The sequence below is a fragment of the Malania oleifera genome, chromosome 3, assembly GCF_029873635.1.
Source record: "Malania oleifera isolate guangnan ecotype guangnan chromosome 3, ASM2987363v1, whole genome shotgun sequence".
Classification (NCBI taxonomy): domain Eukaryota; kingdom Viridiplantae; phylum Streptophyta; class Magnoliopsida; order Santalales; family Ximeniaceae; genus Malania; species Malania oleifera.
Window position 1 is genome coordinate 16,419,071 of NC_080419.1, and position 20,353 is coordinate 16,439,423.

Genomic DNA, 20,353 nt, shown 5'->3' on the forward strand with positions numbered 1-20,353 from the left:
TATTATCTCTTGTCCTAATACCATTTTGATTTTTATAATTCTATCTCTTACTCTAATTACATCCACAACGCTATCTTTTAAGTTTTTGTCTATAATAATGCCTACTCCATTCTTATGCTTTTCTTTTCCAGTGTACCAAAGTTTAAAACCTGATTTATCGATTTCTCTAACTTTCTCCTCCACCCACTTAGTTTCTTGAAGGCAAATTATATTAATTCTTCTTCTAATCATTATATCCACAATTTCCATGCTTTTACCCGTAAGTGTCCCTATATTCCAAGTTGCTAATTTAATCCTAGTTTCCTTTTTAAATAAATTACAAAATTAAGACTGAGAATTTCTTGTTTATCTAATGAACAATGTTGAGGGAGGTTTTACTAAATTGAGCTTCCGAACTGCCCATAAGTGGTTTGATTCATTTGTCATCCTAATTGGAATATAATAGTTTGAATGTAGTCAAATCCATCATTTAATTCATTTACACTTATTCATGTAGATTTTTTGACATTCCTTCTCACTTAATTTGGACAAACACGATGTGATGTATATATTTTATTTTTTTTTTCAAAAATATCGAATTTAAACACTAATATAATCAGTTAAGAATGAGTATAGAATGAATGACATATTATTCATTTTGTAATCTAAATCGAATAAACTTCCTAAATTAAAAAAATAAAAGGTCTAGCACCGTTATAAAACGTGACACCACAAAATTGGTGGGATAAATTTTATGTGATGTCCACTTTAAGTTCTTAAGAAATATTAATCATAAGTATGCTTTCTCAACTTTCATCAATTTCTCAAATAAATTGAAAATTGTAATGGTTTTTAAAAAAAATAAATAATAATATATATTGAGATAAATTATGTCATCTAGTTTTATAGTTAACTTTTTTTTTTTATGATGCATTAAATAAAAATTGTTAATTAAGGAAATAATACAAAATTGGATTTTGGGTCAAAGAACTTTTCTTCTAAAGTCTAATATAAGGTAGGCAAAGGGGAGAGAGGATCCAGAGCTCTCTGTTGATTCTTCACTCGTCGGTCTTCTTCCCCACCCTCGCTTCCTTGCAATCTAGAAAATTCACTCTGCAGAGTTTTGTTCATCTTCAAGCTCTAATCCCAGGAATTGTGAAGAAGAAATGTCGGGGCCTCAGTGCTGCGAGAATCCACCAACCCTCAACCCAAGCTGCGGAGGAGGTCATGTGGAAGAGCTTGGTGGACTAAAGTCTTACGTTTCTGGTTCCCCTGATTCCAGGCTCGCCATTCTTCTCATTTCCGACATCTTCGGTACCTACCCACTGGGCCATTTCATCTTCTTCCTTCCCCTTTACCTTCCTTTTACCTCACTCTCTCCGTGCACAAATCTAAGAATTGTTCATTTTCCAATATTTTTCAATGAATTCTCTTGGGAGGCCTTGATTTTAATTTTTTTGGGAAGGAAAATTTCAAGAAATCTATATTTTTATGGAGGAAAGTATAAAAGAAAATAAAAAATATATCAAATTTGTAAATAAAATTTTAATTTTACGTATTATTAATATTTAACTTTTTTAATTTTTATTTTTAGAAAAACGAACTTTTATTTTTAATAGAGTTTTAAATATAATCCGTTTTCTCCTTATTTTCCTTCCTTTTCTTAAAATTAAACCGTAAATGAACTGAGATTGATACAGTAACAGAGATGACATCTATATTGCTCTAATAGATCAATATTATCAATCCCCTACTCTGATATCGTGTTATCCTAGGACAATTAGAATGCCCTGTGGAGCTATAGACAGTAGGAGTAGAGAGAATTTGTAGAAAAGAGTGAACTGGCATTAGCAGCTCTCGCCCCAAAAGATAAATTTATAGTTTATACTAGCTCAAAGGAGTATACAATCACAAAAATAGCCTCACACACAAAACGTGCGGAAAATATATATATATATAAAGAATATTGCATATGCACAAATTGATCTTATCTCTTGTTCTAAATTTTACCTTGATTTTGGGTTTGATCATAACAAGCAGATTATTGACCTACTATCAGTTGTCTACTCTTATCTTTTAATTTATCAATTTATTATTGTTGTTGTTTTTAGCTACCATTTTCTAATTGTGTGTATGGCTTGGTTGTGCAGGATTTGAAGCTCCAAACTTGAGGTATTGCTATTTGTCAACTCAACTTACTCAGTGAATTGGTAGATTTCTTATACCAGATTTTCCTTTGCCTTGAACACGAGTTTGTTTTTATCAATTTATTTTTGCCAGATGTTGAGGGAAAAAGGGTAGGAAGAATGGTGAGTTTGTGGCAACCTTTCCCAAGCGTGACCATAGAATTCCTGGGGGACAAATGCTAGATGGGGCTAGATAGACTGATAGACATAACCACAAACGATCCTGTGTTAGGGGCCAAATGTTGGTGTTGTAGGCCTTTAAGGAGGTTGAGCCATAACCCAACTACCAGTTTTTGGTGGAGGCTATAATGGTACTGAGTAGAGGACCTTAGATCAAAGGCAAGAACCAAACCTAACTCTCTAGGATTTTAGTTCATGGCCTCCAATCCTTCAAGCTACATGGGAGTAAGCCCATATGTGGGTAGCATTGCAGCCTCATTATGTTTGCCACTATGTGAAGTTTTTAAGGGGTGAAGGAGCTTCGTACATTATATGGATTATACGCTACCCGACAATTTGCTTTGCGTTCACGAATGTATATATTTATATTGTTATATTTGTATGGTTTGGAAATTTTCTCTTTATTTATGTGAGATTCGGTGTGCTTGGGGCAAGGATTTGTCTCGAATAAATTAGTAGCAGCACGTTAGAATGTGTTGATTTGGGTTGTCCTAGTCTTTAGGAGTTCAATAGTTTGTTTTCATTTGTTGCCTAGTTTGTAGGAGTTGTTTAGCATGATGTTAGTGGTGCTTATTTTTGTGCTTGTAACCGTTTGTTTTTTAGCCTATATAATGACCATTTCCTTATCAATGAAGTAGTGGAGTTTTAGTCCAACTCTGTTTCCCTTTGTTTTTAGTTTATCGTTTTCTTCATCCATTTTACATCACTGGTATCAAAGTCATGGTTCAATATTCTTCCTGAGATTCCGAGTACGTAGTGCTGCCGTTTGGAGCCCGATGTATGAGGGGGAGATCGTTGGGGTTATCCTACATCGGTTGTGGAAGAGCTGGGTGGTCAGTGTCGGTTAGCTACAAGAAAAGGGATATGGAATCTCTATCAAAAATAGAGTCTGCAGAATTGAAGATGAGAAGTTGGGCTTGATAGCTCAAGTCAACATGACAACCAATAGAATGTTTCCATTGCATCTCCATGACACAACTCACTTATGTCTTTCTGCAAGATTGGGAGAGAAGGAATGGCTTTGGCATTTTCGCTATGGGCATCTTAGCTTTGGCGGGTTGAAGACTTTGCAGCAGAAGAATATGGTGATAGGTCTTCCTCAAATTACAACTCCTTTTGAAGTTTGTGAAGAATGCGTTGTTACCAAACAACACCGTAATCAATTCCCACAAGGGAAATCATGGAGGGCAAAGGCTACATTGGAGTTTGTTCATTCTGAAATTTGCGGGCCAATAACTCCATGCTCTAATGGAGGTAAGAGATATATACTTACCTTCATTGATGATTTTAGTCGCAAAAGCTGGGTTTATTTTTTGCAAGAAAAGTCTGAAGCCTTTCTAGCCGCTGGTTGAGAAAGCAGTTGGCAGTCCCATAAAAATTCTTTACATAGATCATGGTGGAGAATATAACTCACATGAATTTGCAAGTTTTCGTGAGACTCATGGAATCAAAAGGCAGCTTACAGCCGCTTATACACCCCAACAGAATGGTGTTTGTGAAAGGAAGAATCGCACTATTCTAAATATGGTGCGAAGTCTCTTAATAAGGAGCTGTATTCCAAAAAGCTTCTGGCCTGAAGCAGTTAACTGGAACATTCATATATTGAATAGAAGTCCCACACTTGCAGTTCAAAATATGACACTAGAGGAAGCATGGAGTGGACGGAAACCAACTATTGATTACTTTATAATTTTTGGGTGTGTTGCATATGCCCATATTCCAGATCAGAAGAGGAAGAAGTTGGATGACAAGGGAGAAAAATGTATTTTTCTTGGTGTTAGTGATCAGTCAAAAGCTTATAAGCTTTACAATCCTAACACTAATAAAATACTTATCAGTTGAGACGTTGTTTTTGATGAAGATCAAATCTGGGAATGGAGTGAAAATGTAGTTGGAGAGCCAATTCCAACTAGTTTTGATGGAGAAGATGGTGATGAAGCAAACCAACCGCAACAACACCTTGCTCCAGCAACTGATGCATTTGAGAATCCTCAAAATGAAACTCCTGTAGCCTCTGAAGTCACTCCAACAGCACCAAAAGCAGCAGCTGAATCACGTTCTCATCGTGTTTGAAGGATGCCATCATGGATGTTAGATTATGAGGTAACCGAAATTGATCAATCTAAAGACCAAATCACTCATTTTGCTTTATTTTTAGATTGTGATCCTACAGGGTTTGAAAGTGCTGTCAAAGAATCAAAATGGCGGAAGACTATGGATCTTGAAATTGTAGCCATCGAAAAGAATGACACTTGGGAGTTATCTGATCTTCTAGAAGGGCACAAAACAATTGGTGTGAAGTGGGTTTACAAGACAAAGCTGAAGGAGAATGGTGAAGTCGACAAGTACAACGCACACTTGGTGGCCAAGGGCTATAAGCAAGAGTGCGGTGTTGATTATAAAGAAGTCTTTGGTCCAGTTGCAAGGCATGACACAATCAAATTGGTGATTGCATTAGCAGCTTAGAACTCATGGCCTATCTTCCAGTTGGACGTGAAGTCGGCGTTCCTCCATGGATATTTGAAGGAACTGGTATTTATCGATCCACCTCCGGGTTATGTGAAATCTGGAAATGAGCATAAAGTGTATAGACCAAAGAAGGCTCTATATGGATTAAAAAGCCCCTCGGGCTTGGTATAATCATATAGAAACTTATTTTTTGAAGGAAGGATTTCAAAAATGTCCTTATGAACATAAATTTTTCATAAAAGTTGAGGATGGAGGGAAAATGCTCATTGTTTGCTTATATGTAGATGATCTAATCTATATTGGAAGTAATACAACCATGTTTGAAAGCTTTAAGAAATCCATGATGACTAAATTTGAAATGTTTGATCTTGGCATGATGCATTACTTTCTTGGCATAGAAGTGTTACGGTCTTCTATTGACTTTCTTATTTCTCAAAAGAAATATGTCAGAGAAATTTTGGACAGGTTTTAGATGAAGGATTGTAATCCTGTGAATTCACGTCTGAGTTTGGTTTGAAGGTAAACAAGGATGATGGAGGAAAGAAGGTTAATAGTACTCTTTACAAGCAGATTGTGGGGAGCTTAATGTATTTGACTGCAGCAAGGCCTGATATAATGCATGTTGTAAGTGTCATTAGTAGATACATGGAGTGTCCAACAGAGATTCATCTTTGGGCTGCAAAAAGAATTCTTAGGTACTTGCAAGGTACTAAGGAGTTTGGGCCGTTCTTCAAAAAGGGTGAAAAGTCAGATTTGTTTGGCTTTACATATAGTGATAATGCAGAAGATTTTGATGATCGAAAAAGCACATCTGGGTATGTTTTTATGTTGGGAACAAGAGCTGTTTCATGGTCATCATAGAAGCAGCCAATCGTCACATTGTCAACCACTAAAGCTGAATTTGTTGCAACAACAGCTTGTGTTTGTCAAGCTATTTAGCTGAAGAAGATTCTTGAAGAGCTGCAGTTCAAAGAAGATGGACCTACGCTCATTTACTTGATAGCAGTTCAGCAATAAAGCTCTCAAAGAATCCTGTTCTACATGGTCGAAGCAAGCATATAGATGTGAAGTATCATTTCTTGAGGGATCTCACGAATGATGGAGTTATTAATCTGATTTACTGCAGAAGTGAAGACCAGATTGCTGATATTCTAACAAAGCCTCTCAAATTTCCTGCATTTCAAAAGGTCAGGGAGCTACTTGGTGTTTGCAGTTCAAAAGACTTTATCTTAGGGATGACACTTCAAAGTTTGAGTTTTATTAAAATGATGTTATGTATGGAACATCAATTTAAGGGAGGGTTTGTTGAATAAATTATTAGCAGCACGTTAGAATGTGTTGATTTGGGTTGTCCTAGTCCTAGTTTGTAGGAGTTGTTTAGCATGATGTTGGTGGTGCCTATTTTTGTGCTTGTAACCGTTTGTTTTTTAGCCTATATAATGGCCATTTCCTTATCAATGAAGTAGTGGAGTTTCAGTCCAACTCTATTTCCCTTTGTTTTTAGTTTATCGTTTTCTTCTTCCATTTTACATCAATTTGAGTGGTTGATTTCGATTTCCGTTGTACCTCCACTTGGTTCATAGTGAAAATTCTCTCCACTCTTGCTTGTTGACATCGGCTTCAAAAACAAACCGCGTAAACCAGCTGATGTGTGTGTGCATGTGTATTCTTTTGTTATATTTGTAGGGTTTGGAAGATTTTCTCTTTGTCAGTGCGAGCTTAGGTGTATTTGGGTTTAGGGTTTGAGAGATTGATTTTGATCTCCATTGTACCTCCACTTGATTCATGGTGAATACTCTGTCCAGTCTTGCCTATCAACATAGGTATCAAAAACCAACCACGTTAAACTTCTTGTTTGCTTTGTGTATTTTATTTATTTATTTGTTCTTTTTCTTGTTTATTTGTGTTACTATTGTCTTTTTGACGTAGGGTTTGTTCATAACATGGTCTGTTCTGTTTATTAGATTATATCCCATTTCAGTGAAATATGTCTCTATTTGTCATGGTTCCCTCAAATGCAGAGGATCTAGATTTAATTGACTTCATGTTGTCCTCTTGAATTTATATGGAGAGAGAGGAAGGAAGGAAATAACATCACAATTTATCTGGCTGCTCTTAAGGTGCATTATGCATCTTTGAAATAGAGTGTGTTGAGTGAAGTATTTCTATCAAAGAACTATACTAGATACATTTCCCTAGAACCAAATTTGAAGGAAATTGTAATGATTTTTGCATCATGTATCCTAAGTAGTGCCCTCACAAGTGTTGCTATAAATGACAGCTTTGCTTCTGTCAAGATGCTTGTTTGTGCATGTCCGTGTGTATTCATGCCTGGAACTTATGGCTTTGGACCATAAAGGTGATGCTGCTATAGCTGGGAAACTACCTTTGGACATTTATCATTGTGTGTGTGAGAGTGAAAGAGAAACATTGAGAAGAGGGTGGGAGAGAGGAATTGACCCCATTTAAGCACGTAATGTTGAGCTATCTTCTCCAGTTAGGCATCCCAATTGATATATATTTTTTTTGTATATTTTTCTAGCTTGTAAAGCTTAGTTACTGCATTACATATTTTATCCGAAGCTTAATGGCTTCGGAGCATTGCTTTAAAATAATGCAGAAAACTTTTATATTTAATTCTAAGCCAGCTATCGATGTGTACCTCATTGCTGCATTACATATTCTCTCATAATCATATACACTTCTGGAAACTAATAATGGCTCTACAATGAAGGAAGCTAGCGGACAAAGTTGCAACTGCTGGATTCTATGTGGTGGTTCCAGACTTCTTATATGGCGACCCTTATAATCCTGACGATTCTGAGAGGTCTATACAAGCCTGGTTAAAGGATCATGGAACGGTTGGTTCTGATCTGAATGATATATGCTTAGAAACTGCTATTAATATCAATCTTGGTGAAATAATCATGATTTGATGTTTGATATCAGTTTTGTGGTTTCCCATTCCCTTGTACTTTCCCATTCCCTTGTACGATATTTATCTCTACATAGTTGTGGAATTTTGCATTTTGTGCTGTTCAAATATGTTGGTAGACCTACTTGGTTCATCTGCTTCTCTGCCACAATGGAGTATTCCATATTATTTTGTTCAGTTTACTGGTCACTAAACTAAATTATGGCTCTTTTGTTGATGTTTGAAATCAGCAGGCTTGATTCTGCTGCTTCCTGAACAGTTTTTTAAGGTTTTGATCAGATGTTATGCCAATATTAGTTGTGATGTTAATATTAGTATCTAACAACACATTTATTTTTCTTGAAGGACAAAGGATTTGAAGATGCTAAACCAGTTATTGAAGCTCTGAAAAGCAAGGGTGTGTCTGCGGTTGGAGCTGCAGGTTTTTGTTGGGGTGGTAAGATTTTTTTTATAGCATTTTTTTTCTTATTTATACAATTTCACATCAAGTGCCACTTCTTAAGACTGGCTGCAAGTTCCGTTAATGAGTATATTGTGTAATAACTTTTTACTATAGCTGGCTAAGCATTGGATTTTTGAATTTCTATCAGCTAAAGTCGTTGTGGAACTAGCGAAGGCTGGCTATATCCAAGCTGCTGTGCTGTTACATCCTTCATTTGTTAGTTTGGATGATATCAAGGGTATGAATTTTATTACCATTTTGTTTCCAATTTTGCATTCTGGGCTCGTTTAATTTTTTGGATCTGCTTATTGAGAGTGTTTAATATTGCCATTGTATTCCTATATTGTGGCCAATAGAAGTTACTCTCCTTTCAAAAAATAAAAAATAAAAAAGAAGCTTCCAAATTCCAAATACTCTCAGTTTGGTATTCTTCTCTTTCGGCAATGCTAAAGTAAGTCTCTCTGTTCAGGTGTTTAGTTGCCCCAGCTGTGCTCAACAAAGTGGACACATCATGTATTTTCTTAAAGGCAAAACTGACAACTGGTGAAGCCTAATGTTCTCCCAGTTTTAAGACTCCATTCCCTACAAGTTGAAAGATTCCATTCCCTACAAGTTGAAAGATTCCGTGGCCCCAGAAACCATTATTGTCTCCTGCACAGATGGGAAGAGCATACCTCTGTCTCCATCCATGTAGCATCTGTGATCATATATGCTGATGAAGCTTGTTCTCCCCTTTCAGGGGCTATAGAGATTCAATCCAAAATCAGAACGAGAAAAAAAATTTTGAACCAAGCTTTGACATTAATGAAAAATTGAAGATCTTATGTTTATTGCTGAGACAATTCACAGCTATATATCATCATATTCTTTGTCTGAAGGGGGCCACATGGACGGGTTGTGCCTGTTCAGACCCTTCTGAGCCTCCACATCTTTAAATTCTTTTCCATATTTTTTGCATTGTGCCCAGGATTTTTGCAAGATAGGCTGAGAGAGACATGAGGTAGAATTTAAGCAGAAATTTGTTGGGAAAAAAAGAAGAAGAAAAGATGTTACATTGGGGGGGGGGGGGGGGGGTGGAGATTTACAGTCAATTGGCCTCCTGTAATCTCCTTTGATCCCAGAAGTTATGCTGCTGCAGGCTTGGGGGGAAATGAAGAATTTATTGAAAAAAATACATCATAGAAACTGTTTGTCAGTTAGTTGTGCAAGGATTTGAATGGCCTATATGATTGGCGAGTGGGTTGGAGTGACAAGAGTAGGGAGACTGACGATAGCATTACACTTATTTTTTGTTTTGGGATATGGCCAGGACATCGTATCTTTAGTTGTAAGCCTGGTGTGCAATTGTTTCTTTTATTGTCTAACATAGTTTTAACTCAAATTTCAGGCGTTACAGCTCCCACTGCTGTCTTGGGTGCTGAGTTTGATCAAATGTCTCCACCAGAGCTCATTAAAAAATTTGAGGAGGCTTTAGCTGCTAAACCGGAGGTAGAAATCTCAAGACCAACTACAGATTAACGTAGTACTTCTTATTGAGTTGATATGCTGCTAAAGGCTTTGTTGTCAGTTGACAATTTTTAGTTCTCATCCTACTGGTATGCCTGTTTTGTTTTCTTTAAGTTATGAAGATTGGATGACCCTCCTTTTGTTAAGGGTTGTTACGCGTTTGTTTTCATATTGATTCTGTGGACTTACTTTCATCATTTTATTCTTCCATTTACTATCTACCCCCATATAATGCTTAAACCCTTCGATATTGCGAAACTTGTCTTGCAATTATTCAATTTCAAGAATGCCTTTTGCTGTCCAGCTATTGCATGCATTTTTTTTTTATTATTATTTTTACAACAGTATAATAATATCCAAGTTAATAAAAGTTTTTTTAATGATATATATAGCTGTGTGTGTGTGCGTGTGTTTTTTTTTCGGTTATTTGTTAAGGGGGGAAAGAACAAAAGTTTGAGAAACTTCTGTTGCAATTATTCAATTTCAAGAATGCCCACCCGCTGTCTCGCTATCAGGTGCATTCCTTATTATTATTATTATTATTATTTTTTACAACAGTAGAATAATATCCAAGTAACTAAATTTTCTTATTAATATATGAACTTTGGATCTTCTATTTTCAACCCCAACTCTTCCACCTTAGCCAGGCCTCAGGGACTATAACTTAAATCTTTGATGGATTCATAGAACTCCCTTGATTTGTATTTTGTTGGCTATTTTATTTTGTAGATGTTTCATGCTTTGATTTACCTTGTGTACGAGATAGTCGGCCTGACTGTGTGCAAAAATGAGTCTGTTTTTTCCTCAACAACTCAAAATAATGGTTCGTTCTTTGCAGGTCGGTAGTTTTGTGAAGATATTTCCAGGAGTTGCTCACGGATGGACTGTTAGGTACGCTACCGAGGACCAAGCAGCTGTGAAATCTGCAGAAGAGGCCCATCAGAACATGTTGGAATGGTTTTCTAAATATATAAAATGAGAACATAAATAAATGTTGCGTGTCCTCTGCATACCATATGTATGATATGAACCATACAAGATTCATTGGTGGGTCCTTATAGCTAAATTTCATGTTATGGTTAAGAAGTATTTGAACTCTTTTAATTGTTTTCCTTGACATGTATGGATGGTTTGAAGAAAGAAAATTGAGAATGATTTTACATGTTATGTGCACATTTGAATAATATCAGATGATGTCAAATCTCTACATGCAGGCTGCTTTCTATTGCAGGACTAACATTTCGTTTGCCTGTAAAACGGAATGTGATTTTGTGTGAAGGAGATGAATATATTAAGTAATAAATTTGACTTTAGTTTCTTGAATTTTATTTTATTTTTATAGAAGATATTAAGTAATCAATTTGATATGATTTGATTTTATTTTTATACCTAATCTACATTTTTACATACGAACAATGCATGTGACAAGGCCTATTCCACATTTTCGAGTGCCTAAATATCGTAAATTGACATTGACCCTCTGATACAGCAGTTTGTCACTGAAAGTTACCATGAAGCTTGGAGATTATTAATTCACATTTGGTTTGTAAGAATATATGAAACCGAGACAACTCAAAATTATCACTTAATTTCATTATACCAGTCATTCAAATTTTCATTTCATTTTCTCAACTCATTCTATTGCATAAATCAGACATGACTTGAAACCCATTTACAATTAAACAGCTAATCATAATATAAAGGATAAACACACACACACACACACACACGCCATGTAATCCTTCCCACAAATAGTCTGTAAGACAAAATCTCTCAATTAAGGATGACCTAATACATACAGGCCTCTCTGTGTGGATATGTGGATGCATTGGGGAATGGCTATCAATTAATTAAGAGCATTGATCAATATTTTTGCATCACTCCTAATCATTATTAATGATTTGACAGTAGCACCCTATAACAAGTTTATTCTTTGATTTGCACAGACCATCACTTGACAAATTTTGTAAACCAACCCTACATGTCCCAACGGGCCTCTTCAGCACTCTTGACAGCTGATTCATAATCAGCACCCTGAAATATGAAGCCTGAAAGGATAATGAACTGCAACTTTTGGTCGTTGAATTGTAATTGCAAAAAACAGCGGACAAATGGTTCCAAACATCAATTTCTAGCCACTCAAGCTCAATGAGAATTAGACAATGATTAGCTTAAACTAAGGAAAAAGGTGCTGCTATTGAGGACTTGGTGCCTTTGATTTTCCACTAATATCTGTTGGTATTATCGTATTAATGCTGAATGTTGCAAATTTTAAAAATATATGTTTAATAGTCGTCGGTTTTATTTTAAAATTCAATATATTAGTTTTAACGTTTTAAATTATTAACTGCTACTTTAACAGTTTTTTATTTTGATGCTTGAAGTTATACTTAATTTTATTTATATAAACTGTGATCCAACTTCATTTCAATATACATTTTTTCTTCTTTGAAATAGCTTCATTTTCTACTCTTTCTTGAGATTTATAGTTTATTGGGTAACTAAATAACACTACATCTCTTATCGCTCTGGTATTTGTGAGCACACACAAAATCGAGCTAGCTGAGTAATCCTGGATCTAGCTTCATTTCAATATACGTTTTTTCTTCTTTGAAATAACTTTATTTTCTACTCTTTCTTGAGATTTATATTTTGTTGGGTAACTAAATGACACTACATCTCTTATCGCTCTGGTATTTGTGAGTGCACACAAAATTGAGCTAAGTAGCAAGAAATCAGGTTTAAGGACACCAACCTTTCCACACCTCAATTTCTGATCAGTATTTGTGTTTTTATTTTATATTAATTTTATTAGTAAACATTTTTCCTTCTATTATATTTCAACATTATCTTCTCAGACTCTTTCAATTGTTCTGGTGGGAAAACATGATCAATCCCCGCTCCTAGGATTGCAGTTGGGATTCTAACATCTGAAAAAGAATGGCATTACTCACAATTATATAGTGTGAGCCTTAAAAATGGGAAACTTACTGTTGATGTCATCAACTGTAATCCAACCAAGATGCAACAAAACTGGAGCTAGAATATCGTTAGGACTTGCCAATTTCACAACTACCTCTCCTGAAACAATCACAAGAAACCCAATCTTAAGTGGCTCAATAGATACTCTTTTCTTTGCAGTGGCTAGCCACGTGCTTTTGTTGTAATATGGTTCAATATATAGGATGCAACACAAGTAAATGAAAAATACAACCAGAAAATAATAAATAACAAGAATAACACCAAGATTTACGTGGTTCGGTAAAACTTACATCCACGGAAGCAATGACATAATAATTTCACTAAGAAAATATCAAAGTATACAATACACTTTTCAATGATCCCTCTCTCTAGTCACAATACACTTAGATAAGCATAAATAAACTTTCCTCCAGAGGTTTCCCCCCAAAAACCAACCAACATAACGTCCAAATTCAAAATTTGAATTTCTATCTTGTAGCCCAGAAAGGAAACTATCGACGGTTTTCCTGAGAATTTCCTAAAATCGTCGACGGTTTGAGATACTGAGAGCATGTCTGAGATTTTTAGTGAAACCGTCGACGATTTCAGAAAGACCATAGTAAACCGTAGACAATTTTCTCCCATACTATTATACTATGTCCTTCTCCTTTGTGTAAATTTGTGATCATAAGAAATGAGCCACCATCCACAACAATCTCCACCTTGACGAATTTCTGCCCCTTAGGAGAAAACACGAAAAATATAGACCGACACTCCACCTCGAACTTGAAACGCTTGGTTGGGTTCATCTCCCTTCTATCAATTGGAGACATAGAGTAAGTTCAAGTAATGCTTGAACTTTTCAAAAGTAACTGATTTTGTCAATATATCCACTGCATTTTCAGAAGTGTGAACCTTCTCCAAAACAAGTTCACCTGAAGTAATAAGCTCTCGAACCTTGTGAAATCTCACATCAATATGTTTAGTTCTAGCATGGTATATCTGATTCTTCTCCAAGTAAATGACACTCTGACTATCACAATGCAGCACCACTCCATCTTGTTATAATCCCAACTCTTTGACCAAACCAGTAAGCCATAAGACTTCCTTTGCAGTTTTGGCAACTGTCATATACTCCACCTTAATTGTGGACAATGCTACCAAAGATTGAACCATGAATCTTCAACATATAGGTCCTCCTACAAGGGTAAAAACATAGCCCATTGTAGACCTTCTGTCATCCATATTCTTTGCATAATTATCATCTACATACCCTATAACTAAAGGACAACCCTGTTGCTTGCCGAACATTATGCCATATCCCGATGTATGCCGTAAGTATCTGAATATCCATTTGACAGCTTCTCAATGCTGTCTTCCTGGATTAGAGAGAAACTTACTTACCACACTTATAGCATGTGCCAAATCTGGTCTCGTACATACCATGACATACATCAAACTCCCCACAACGCTAGCATAAGGGACCTTTGATATGTTTTGGATTTCCTCATTTGTACTTGGGCAATCTGCAGTAGACAACTTAAAATGATTCGCTAGAGGTGTACACATTGGTCTTGCATCAACCATGCTAAACCTTTCAAACACCTTATGCACATAACCGCCCTGAGATAGCCATAATCTCCCTGTAGTTCGGTCTTGGCGAATCTCCATTCCAAGTATTTTCTTAGCCGAACCAAGATCCTTCATGTCAGATTCCTTATATAATAGGTCCTTTAACTGATTTACCTCAGTTAAATATTTTGCAACTATCAACATATCATCGAGGTATAATAATAAGAAAATGAGGGAGCCATAATCAAGTTTGTTCACATATACGTAACAGTTATACTCACACCTTTTGTAGCCAATCTTGATCATGTAGGAATCAAATCTTTTATACCATTGCCTTGAAACTGTTTCAACCCGTAAAGAGATTTCTTCAACTTTTAAACTAAATTTTCTTTCCTTGGTTCATAAAATCCCTTCGGTTGTACCATATAAATTTGCTCCTCCAAGTCATTGTGAAGAAAAACCATCTTCACATCTATTTGTTCCAAATGAAGATCATAATGAGCTATCAGCCCCAACACAGTCATGATCGAAGTATGCTGGACTACAAGTGAAAAGATCTCATCATAATCTATTCCCTTCTTTTGTGAGTATCCCTTAGCCACCAACCTTGTCTTGAATTTCTCTCTTTCCTTTTCTGAAATTGCCTCCTTCTTCCTATATACCCATTTGCAACCTATTGGTCTTTTCCCATATGGAAGCTCCACCAATTCTTAAGTTTGATTTTTATGAAGTGATTTCATCTCTTCAATCATTGCTTCCATCTACCTACTTTTCTCCTAGCCGTGCACTGCCTCTTAAAATGTAGTTGGATTGTTACAACTAGTAAAAAATGCATAAGATACCAACCCTTCAAATCTATACCTTGGCGGTAGCCTGATAGTATGTCTAGATCTCCGTATAGGAAGATCGTCAACTTACTGGTTTCCCAAGCAAGGCCGGCTATTCCATTAGGTGGCTGAGGTGCTTGCTATTTTTGGGGCCCCCAAATTTTTTTTAATTAAATAATGTTAACATTATTTATTATGCTCTCTTCCCATACATTGACTTCCCAACTAACAAATAAATGAAATTGTATTTTAAAATGTAAAATAAATTCAATTTAATTCTTTTTTTTTTCAAGTCTAATTGACTTCTCAACTAACAACTTTATTATATTTCTAACTGTCTATTACTCTCATCTCTCTCTCTTAGCCTCTCTAGAAAAATCTTTCCATCTCTCACACTCTCTCACTCTCATTTCTCGGTCTCTCTATGATTTTTGCTCCGACTCTTGTGTTCATCATCTTCGGGCCTCCGATTCTCTGTGATTTTCATCAACCCTAATTTTGATTTCAATGTTTGTGCATTATTTTTCTATTATTTTCATTCTGAATTTTTTTTTCGTAGATTTTGGAAGTTTTGAGGTTAGAGCGTTGTATTCGGTAAGAATCCGATATCTCTAAAGCCTCACTCGCTGATCGATTTGCAATAATAAAAATAATCAGGTTATATTGTTTCAATCTATTATTTCTATAGATTTATTAAATTTATTTTTATTTATTTACATAATTTGTCAATTTATAGTTAGTGTTAATTTTGAAATTTAATTATGTCAAGGAGAAAATATGAATCCAGATATGAAAATGAAGAAAGAAAAAGAAAATAGAAGAATTAGTGTCATCTCAAAAGGGAGCTCTTGATAAATTTATTTTTAGTTCTAAACAAAATATAAATGAGTAAGATGAAAATCTTCCAAGAAACAAGCAATCAGTTCCAGAGATAGAATTAGAGTTTAATATAATAACAATAATAATAATAATAATAATAATAATAATAATAATAATAATAATAATAATAGTAGTGATAAAGATAACATTGATATACAAGAAAATGCTAACTAATGATATTTCTTTTGAAAGACATTTTAAAAATATAGAAGAAGAAAAAATAAATAATGATGATAATATTTATGATCCAAAATATTGGGAAAATATAGATATCAAATTACGAAATTTATTAGTTGAAAAAGGTCCTATTAGGGATAATGATTTAATTTTTTCAAAACAAGACATTTTTTAAATATATATTATATTCGAAAATTATCAAATGGAGAGAAACATGATATAAAATGACTTATATATTCTAAAGATTTAGATAGAGTATTTTATTTTTGTTGTAAGTTATTTGGCCAAAAATTAAATAACCAACAACTAACTAATGAAGGGTGTAAAGATTGGAAAAATCTTGGTACTAAGCTTAAAAGTCACGAAATTAGTAAAAAACATATTTTCAATATGAGTAAATGGGCTGATTTAAAGTTAAGATTGTTAAAAAAATACAACAATTGATAAAAATATGGAAGAACAATTTAACAAAGAAAAAGAACATTGAAAAAAAGTATTATTGAGAATTATTTTTGTTGTGAAAACTCTTGCTAAAAATAATTTGGCATTTCGTGGGAAAAATAAACAAATTTATCAAGAGAATAATGATATTTTTTAAAGTTTGATTGAAATGATAGTAGAATTTGATCCAATAATGAAAGAACATATTCGACGTTTTCAACATGGTGAAATTCATAATCATTATCTTGGTCATAATATGCAAAATGAATTGATAAATTTGTTAACTCTTAATATTAAAAAGAAAATTATGAAGCAAATCAATGAAGCAAAATATTATTCAATCATACTCGATTGCACTCCGGATGTAAGTCATTAAGAACAAATGTCTTTAATAATACGATATTTGAATCTTTCTACAAGTCTAATTAAAATAGAAGAATATTTTATAGAATTTCTAAAAGTAGATGATACATTAGGAGAAAGATTTTTTAATGAATTAATAAATGTCATACAAAAATTTGAACTTGGTATTGAGAATATAATAGGGCAAGGATATGATAATTGATCTAATATGAAAGGAAAACAAGGTGTACAAAAGAGACTATTATATATAAATCCTAGAACATTTTACACTTCGTGTGGTTGTCATAGTCTTAATATAGTACTTTGTGATATGACTAATTGTTGTTCTAAAGTTATAACTTTTTTTTGAAGTAGTACAACGAATATATACATTATTTTCTTCTTCTATGAAAAGATGAAAAATTTTAACCGAATATGTACCAAATTTAACTGTAAAATCATTATCACAAACACGTTGGGAAAGTCGAATAGAGAGTGTTAAGGCAATAAGGTTTCAAGCTTCTCAAATTAAAGATGGCTTACTTCAATTAGAAAAAGCTAGCGATAATCCAAAAATAAAGAGTGAATCTTATTGTATAACAACTTATGAAATGGAAAATTTTGAATTCTTACTATGAATGATTATTTGGTATGACATACTATTTGCTGTTAATTGTGTTAGTAAAAATTTACAATCAAAAGATATGCATATTGATGTCGCCGTTAATAAATTAAAAGGTCTTATTGTTTTTCTAAAAAATTATAAGGTGAATGAATTTATATCTTTTATGATTTCAACAAAAGAGATTGCACTTGAAATGAATATTAAACCTATATTTCATAAAAAAACGTGTAATTAGTAGGAAAAAATAATTTGATGAGAATGCTAATGATGATATAACACACTCAACTGAAGAATCTTTTAAGATTAATTTTTTCTTATACATAATAGATCAAGCTATTATTTCACTTGAGAGTAGATTTGAATAATTTCAAACATATGAGAATATTTTTGGTTTTTTATATGATTTAAAAATATTAAAATCATTAGATGAGAATAATTTGAAACAAAAATATTTGACACTTGAGAGAATATTTTAAAATGTGGAACACATTCAGATATTAATGGTTTTGATTTATTTTCAGAATTGAGAATTTTAAAAGAAAGTTTGGAAGAAACGAGTACACCAATTGAAACATTGAACTTTATAAAAAATATAGATTATTTTCCAAATGCATTTATTGCTTATAGAATTTTATTAACGATACCTGTGACAGTAGTCTCTACAGAAAGAAGTTTTTCAAAACTTAAACTTATAAAAAATTATTTATGATCAACTATGTCACAAGAATGATTAAATGGATTGACTATGTTATCAATAGAAAAAGAAATACTTGAAAATCTTGAATATAAACTTTAATTAGTGATTTTGCATCTCAAAAATTTAGAAAAATTAATTTTAAATAAAAATAAAAATTAAACAAAATATTAAGGGTCCTTGATTAAATCATTCGCTTAAGACCCCATATTGTGAAGAGTCGGCTCTGTTCCCAAGCTAGAGCTCCTTGCAACCATAGGACCATTGCCTTGAGCTTTCAACTCCACCTGCACAACATGTTCATCACTGCTCCAACTTTCTGTCTCTTATTTCTGTTCATCAAAATTTTGAGTACACTTTACCATAATCTTTTCATCAAAGACTACATCCCTGTTAATTACCACCTTGTTTGCCATTGGGTTCCATAACTTGTACCCCTTTACACCATCCCAAAAAGATGCAACAACGAGACTTTGGGTCAAGTTTAGACCTCTCCTTACTAGATACATGAACATAGGCTGGACACCCAAATACCTTCAATTTGGAGTAGTCTACTGCATTTCTCGTCCAAATCTCTTCTATCACTCTACCCTCTAGTGACGCCCTTGGTGATCGATTTTTCAGAAAATAAGTCATACTCATTGCCTCGACTCAAAAGTTTTTCGGTAGCCCTGCACTTAATCTGAGACACCGAGCCCCTTCAGTAAGAGTTCGGTTCATCCGTTCTATCACACCATTTTGTTAAGGTGTCCGGTGTACTATAAAGTGTCTTTTAACGCCTTGCTCCGCACAAAACTTCATAAACCGAGAATCAGCGTACTAGGTCCCATTATTCTACCTTAAATATTTGATTATCCGCAAAGTATGTATTGGCATTACCATGGAGACCATCACACTATAAAGGAAAATACCCACTCAAAGAGCAAGATTGAGGCCTTGAGTTGGCAAGGCTACTTTTCTAGATGTTCGAAAAATAAACATAGAGATAGCAAAGAGAACAAGACACTTCCTTTGAATCACTTAGAAGGACCAAATGAAAGGGAGAGTAAATGACCAATTGTAAGGGAGAGTAATCTTTGAGGAGCAGCCTTTTTTCATGTTCAAGTGGTGCAGTGTTTTCACTCCTGACCACGAGGTCAAGGGATTAAAGGCCAATGTGAAAAAAAGAAAAGAAGACACTTTTTTTTGTTACTACAATTGCTCGGCTTACTCCCTTATTATCTATTTTAAATCTTATTTAAGTATCAAAGAGATCCTTTGGAGGCTAATTTGAGTAGAAAATATTGGGTATGGGACAGGTACCACATCAACATTCTGGTTGGTACTCTCAATTAACTAATAGTCTTGTGACACTTGTATTATTGGCCTCCTTCTTCCTTCCTAAAATTTTGATACCCAATATTTTCTCCTAGGTATGAAGTTGGTTCCTTTTTGTCTATCAAAAAAGTGTAGGAGCTCCTTTTTCCAACCATCAATTAGTTTTCATAAAAGTATCACCTGCATAATGATTTTGTTTATTTTAGGAAATTCATGAAATAAGCACTTATTTGTAAGTGAAAAAAGGCTAAGCAAGACCCATGATCACTGCACATCTTTGCAAACACACAAAAAGGTGAAGAATATAAACTCCCTAGGACACCAAGCATGCTTTAATTTAATTAGTGTACACTAAGACCTAAAGTTATAATTATGCACTAATCTACCATACATGTATGTATTCATACATTTAATTAGTGTATTCTTATTTTGCACATTTGCATAGAAATTAATAGATTTTGTTTAAAAAAAAAAGAGTGAACCCTAAAAATCAATTCATTTTAAAGAAACTCATTTGTTTTTAAACTTAAGATTCAATAAGTAATGAATTTTGGACAAAAATTGGTGTGAATGATAAAACATTATTTTTACAACTTCTTGAAGTCTCTCAAATCAAAGTTATTCATGAAGCAAAGTGATTGGGCTCTATTTAGGAACTAGAATTGGTAAAAGTGAGACATTTTTGGTACCAAGGGAAGTAACTGCTGCCATTGCCGCTAGTTTTAAGCATGCTTCTCATTCTATTAATCGTTAACTTCTTACTTGTAGCTCTTGAAAGTTTGGCCCCAATAATGATTCTTTGTCATTGCCAATGATTGCAA

General features: G+C 34.1%; 1 protein-coding gene across 1 annotated transcript; it reads left to right on the plus strand.

Moving 5' to 3' along the window:
- The first annotated feature begins 945 nt into the window (after positions 1-945).
- LOC131150233 (endo-1,3;1,4-beta-D-glucanase-like) lies at positions 946-10,859 on the plus strand. The gene is made up of 7 exons (XM_058100837.1): positions 946-1,293; positions 2,130-2,151; positions 7,549-7,675; positions 8,095-8,185; positions 8,340-8,429; positions 9,579-9,679; positions 10,536-10,859. Exons 1-7 carry the CDS (start codon positions 1,146-1,148, stop codon positions 10,674-10,676), a joined length of 720 nt encoding a protein of 239 aa, XP_057956820.1. The 5' UTR covers positions 946-1,145; the 3' UTR covers positions 10,677-10,859.
- The last annotated feature ends 9,494 nt before the right edge of the window (positions 10,860-20,353 follow it).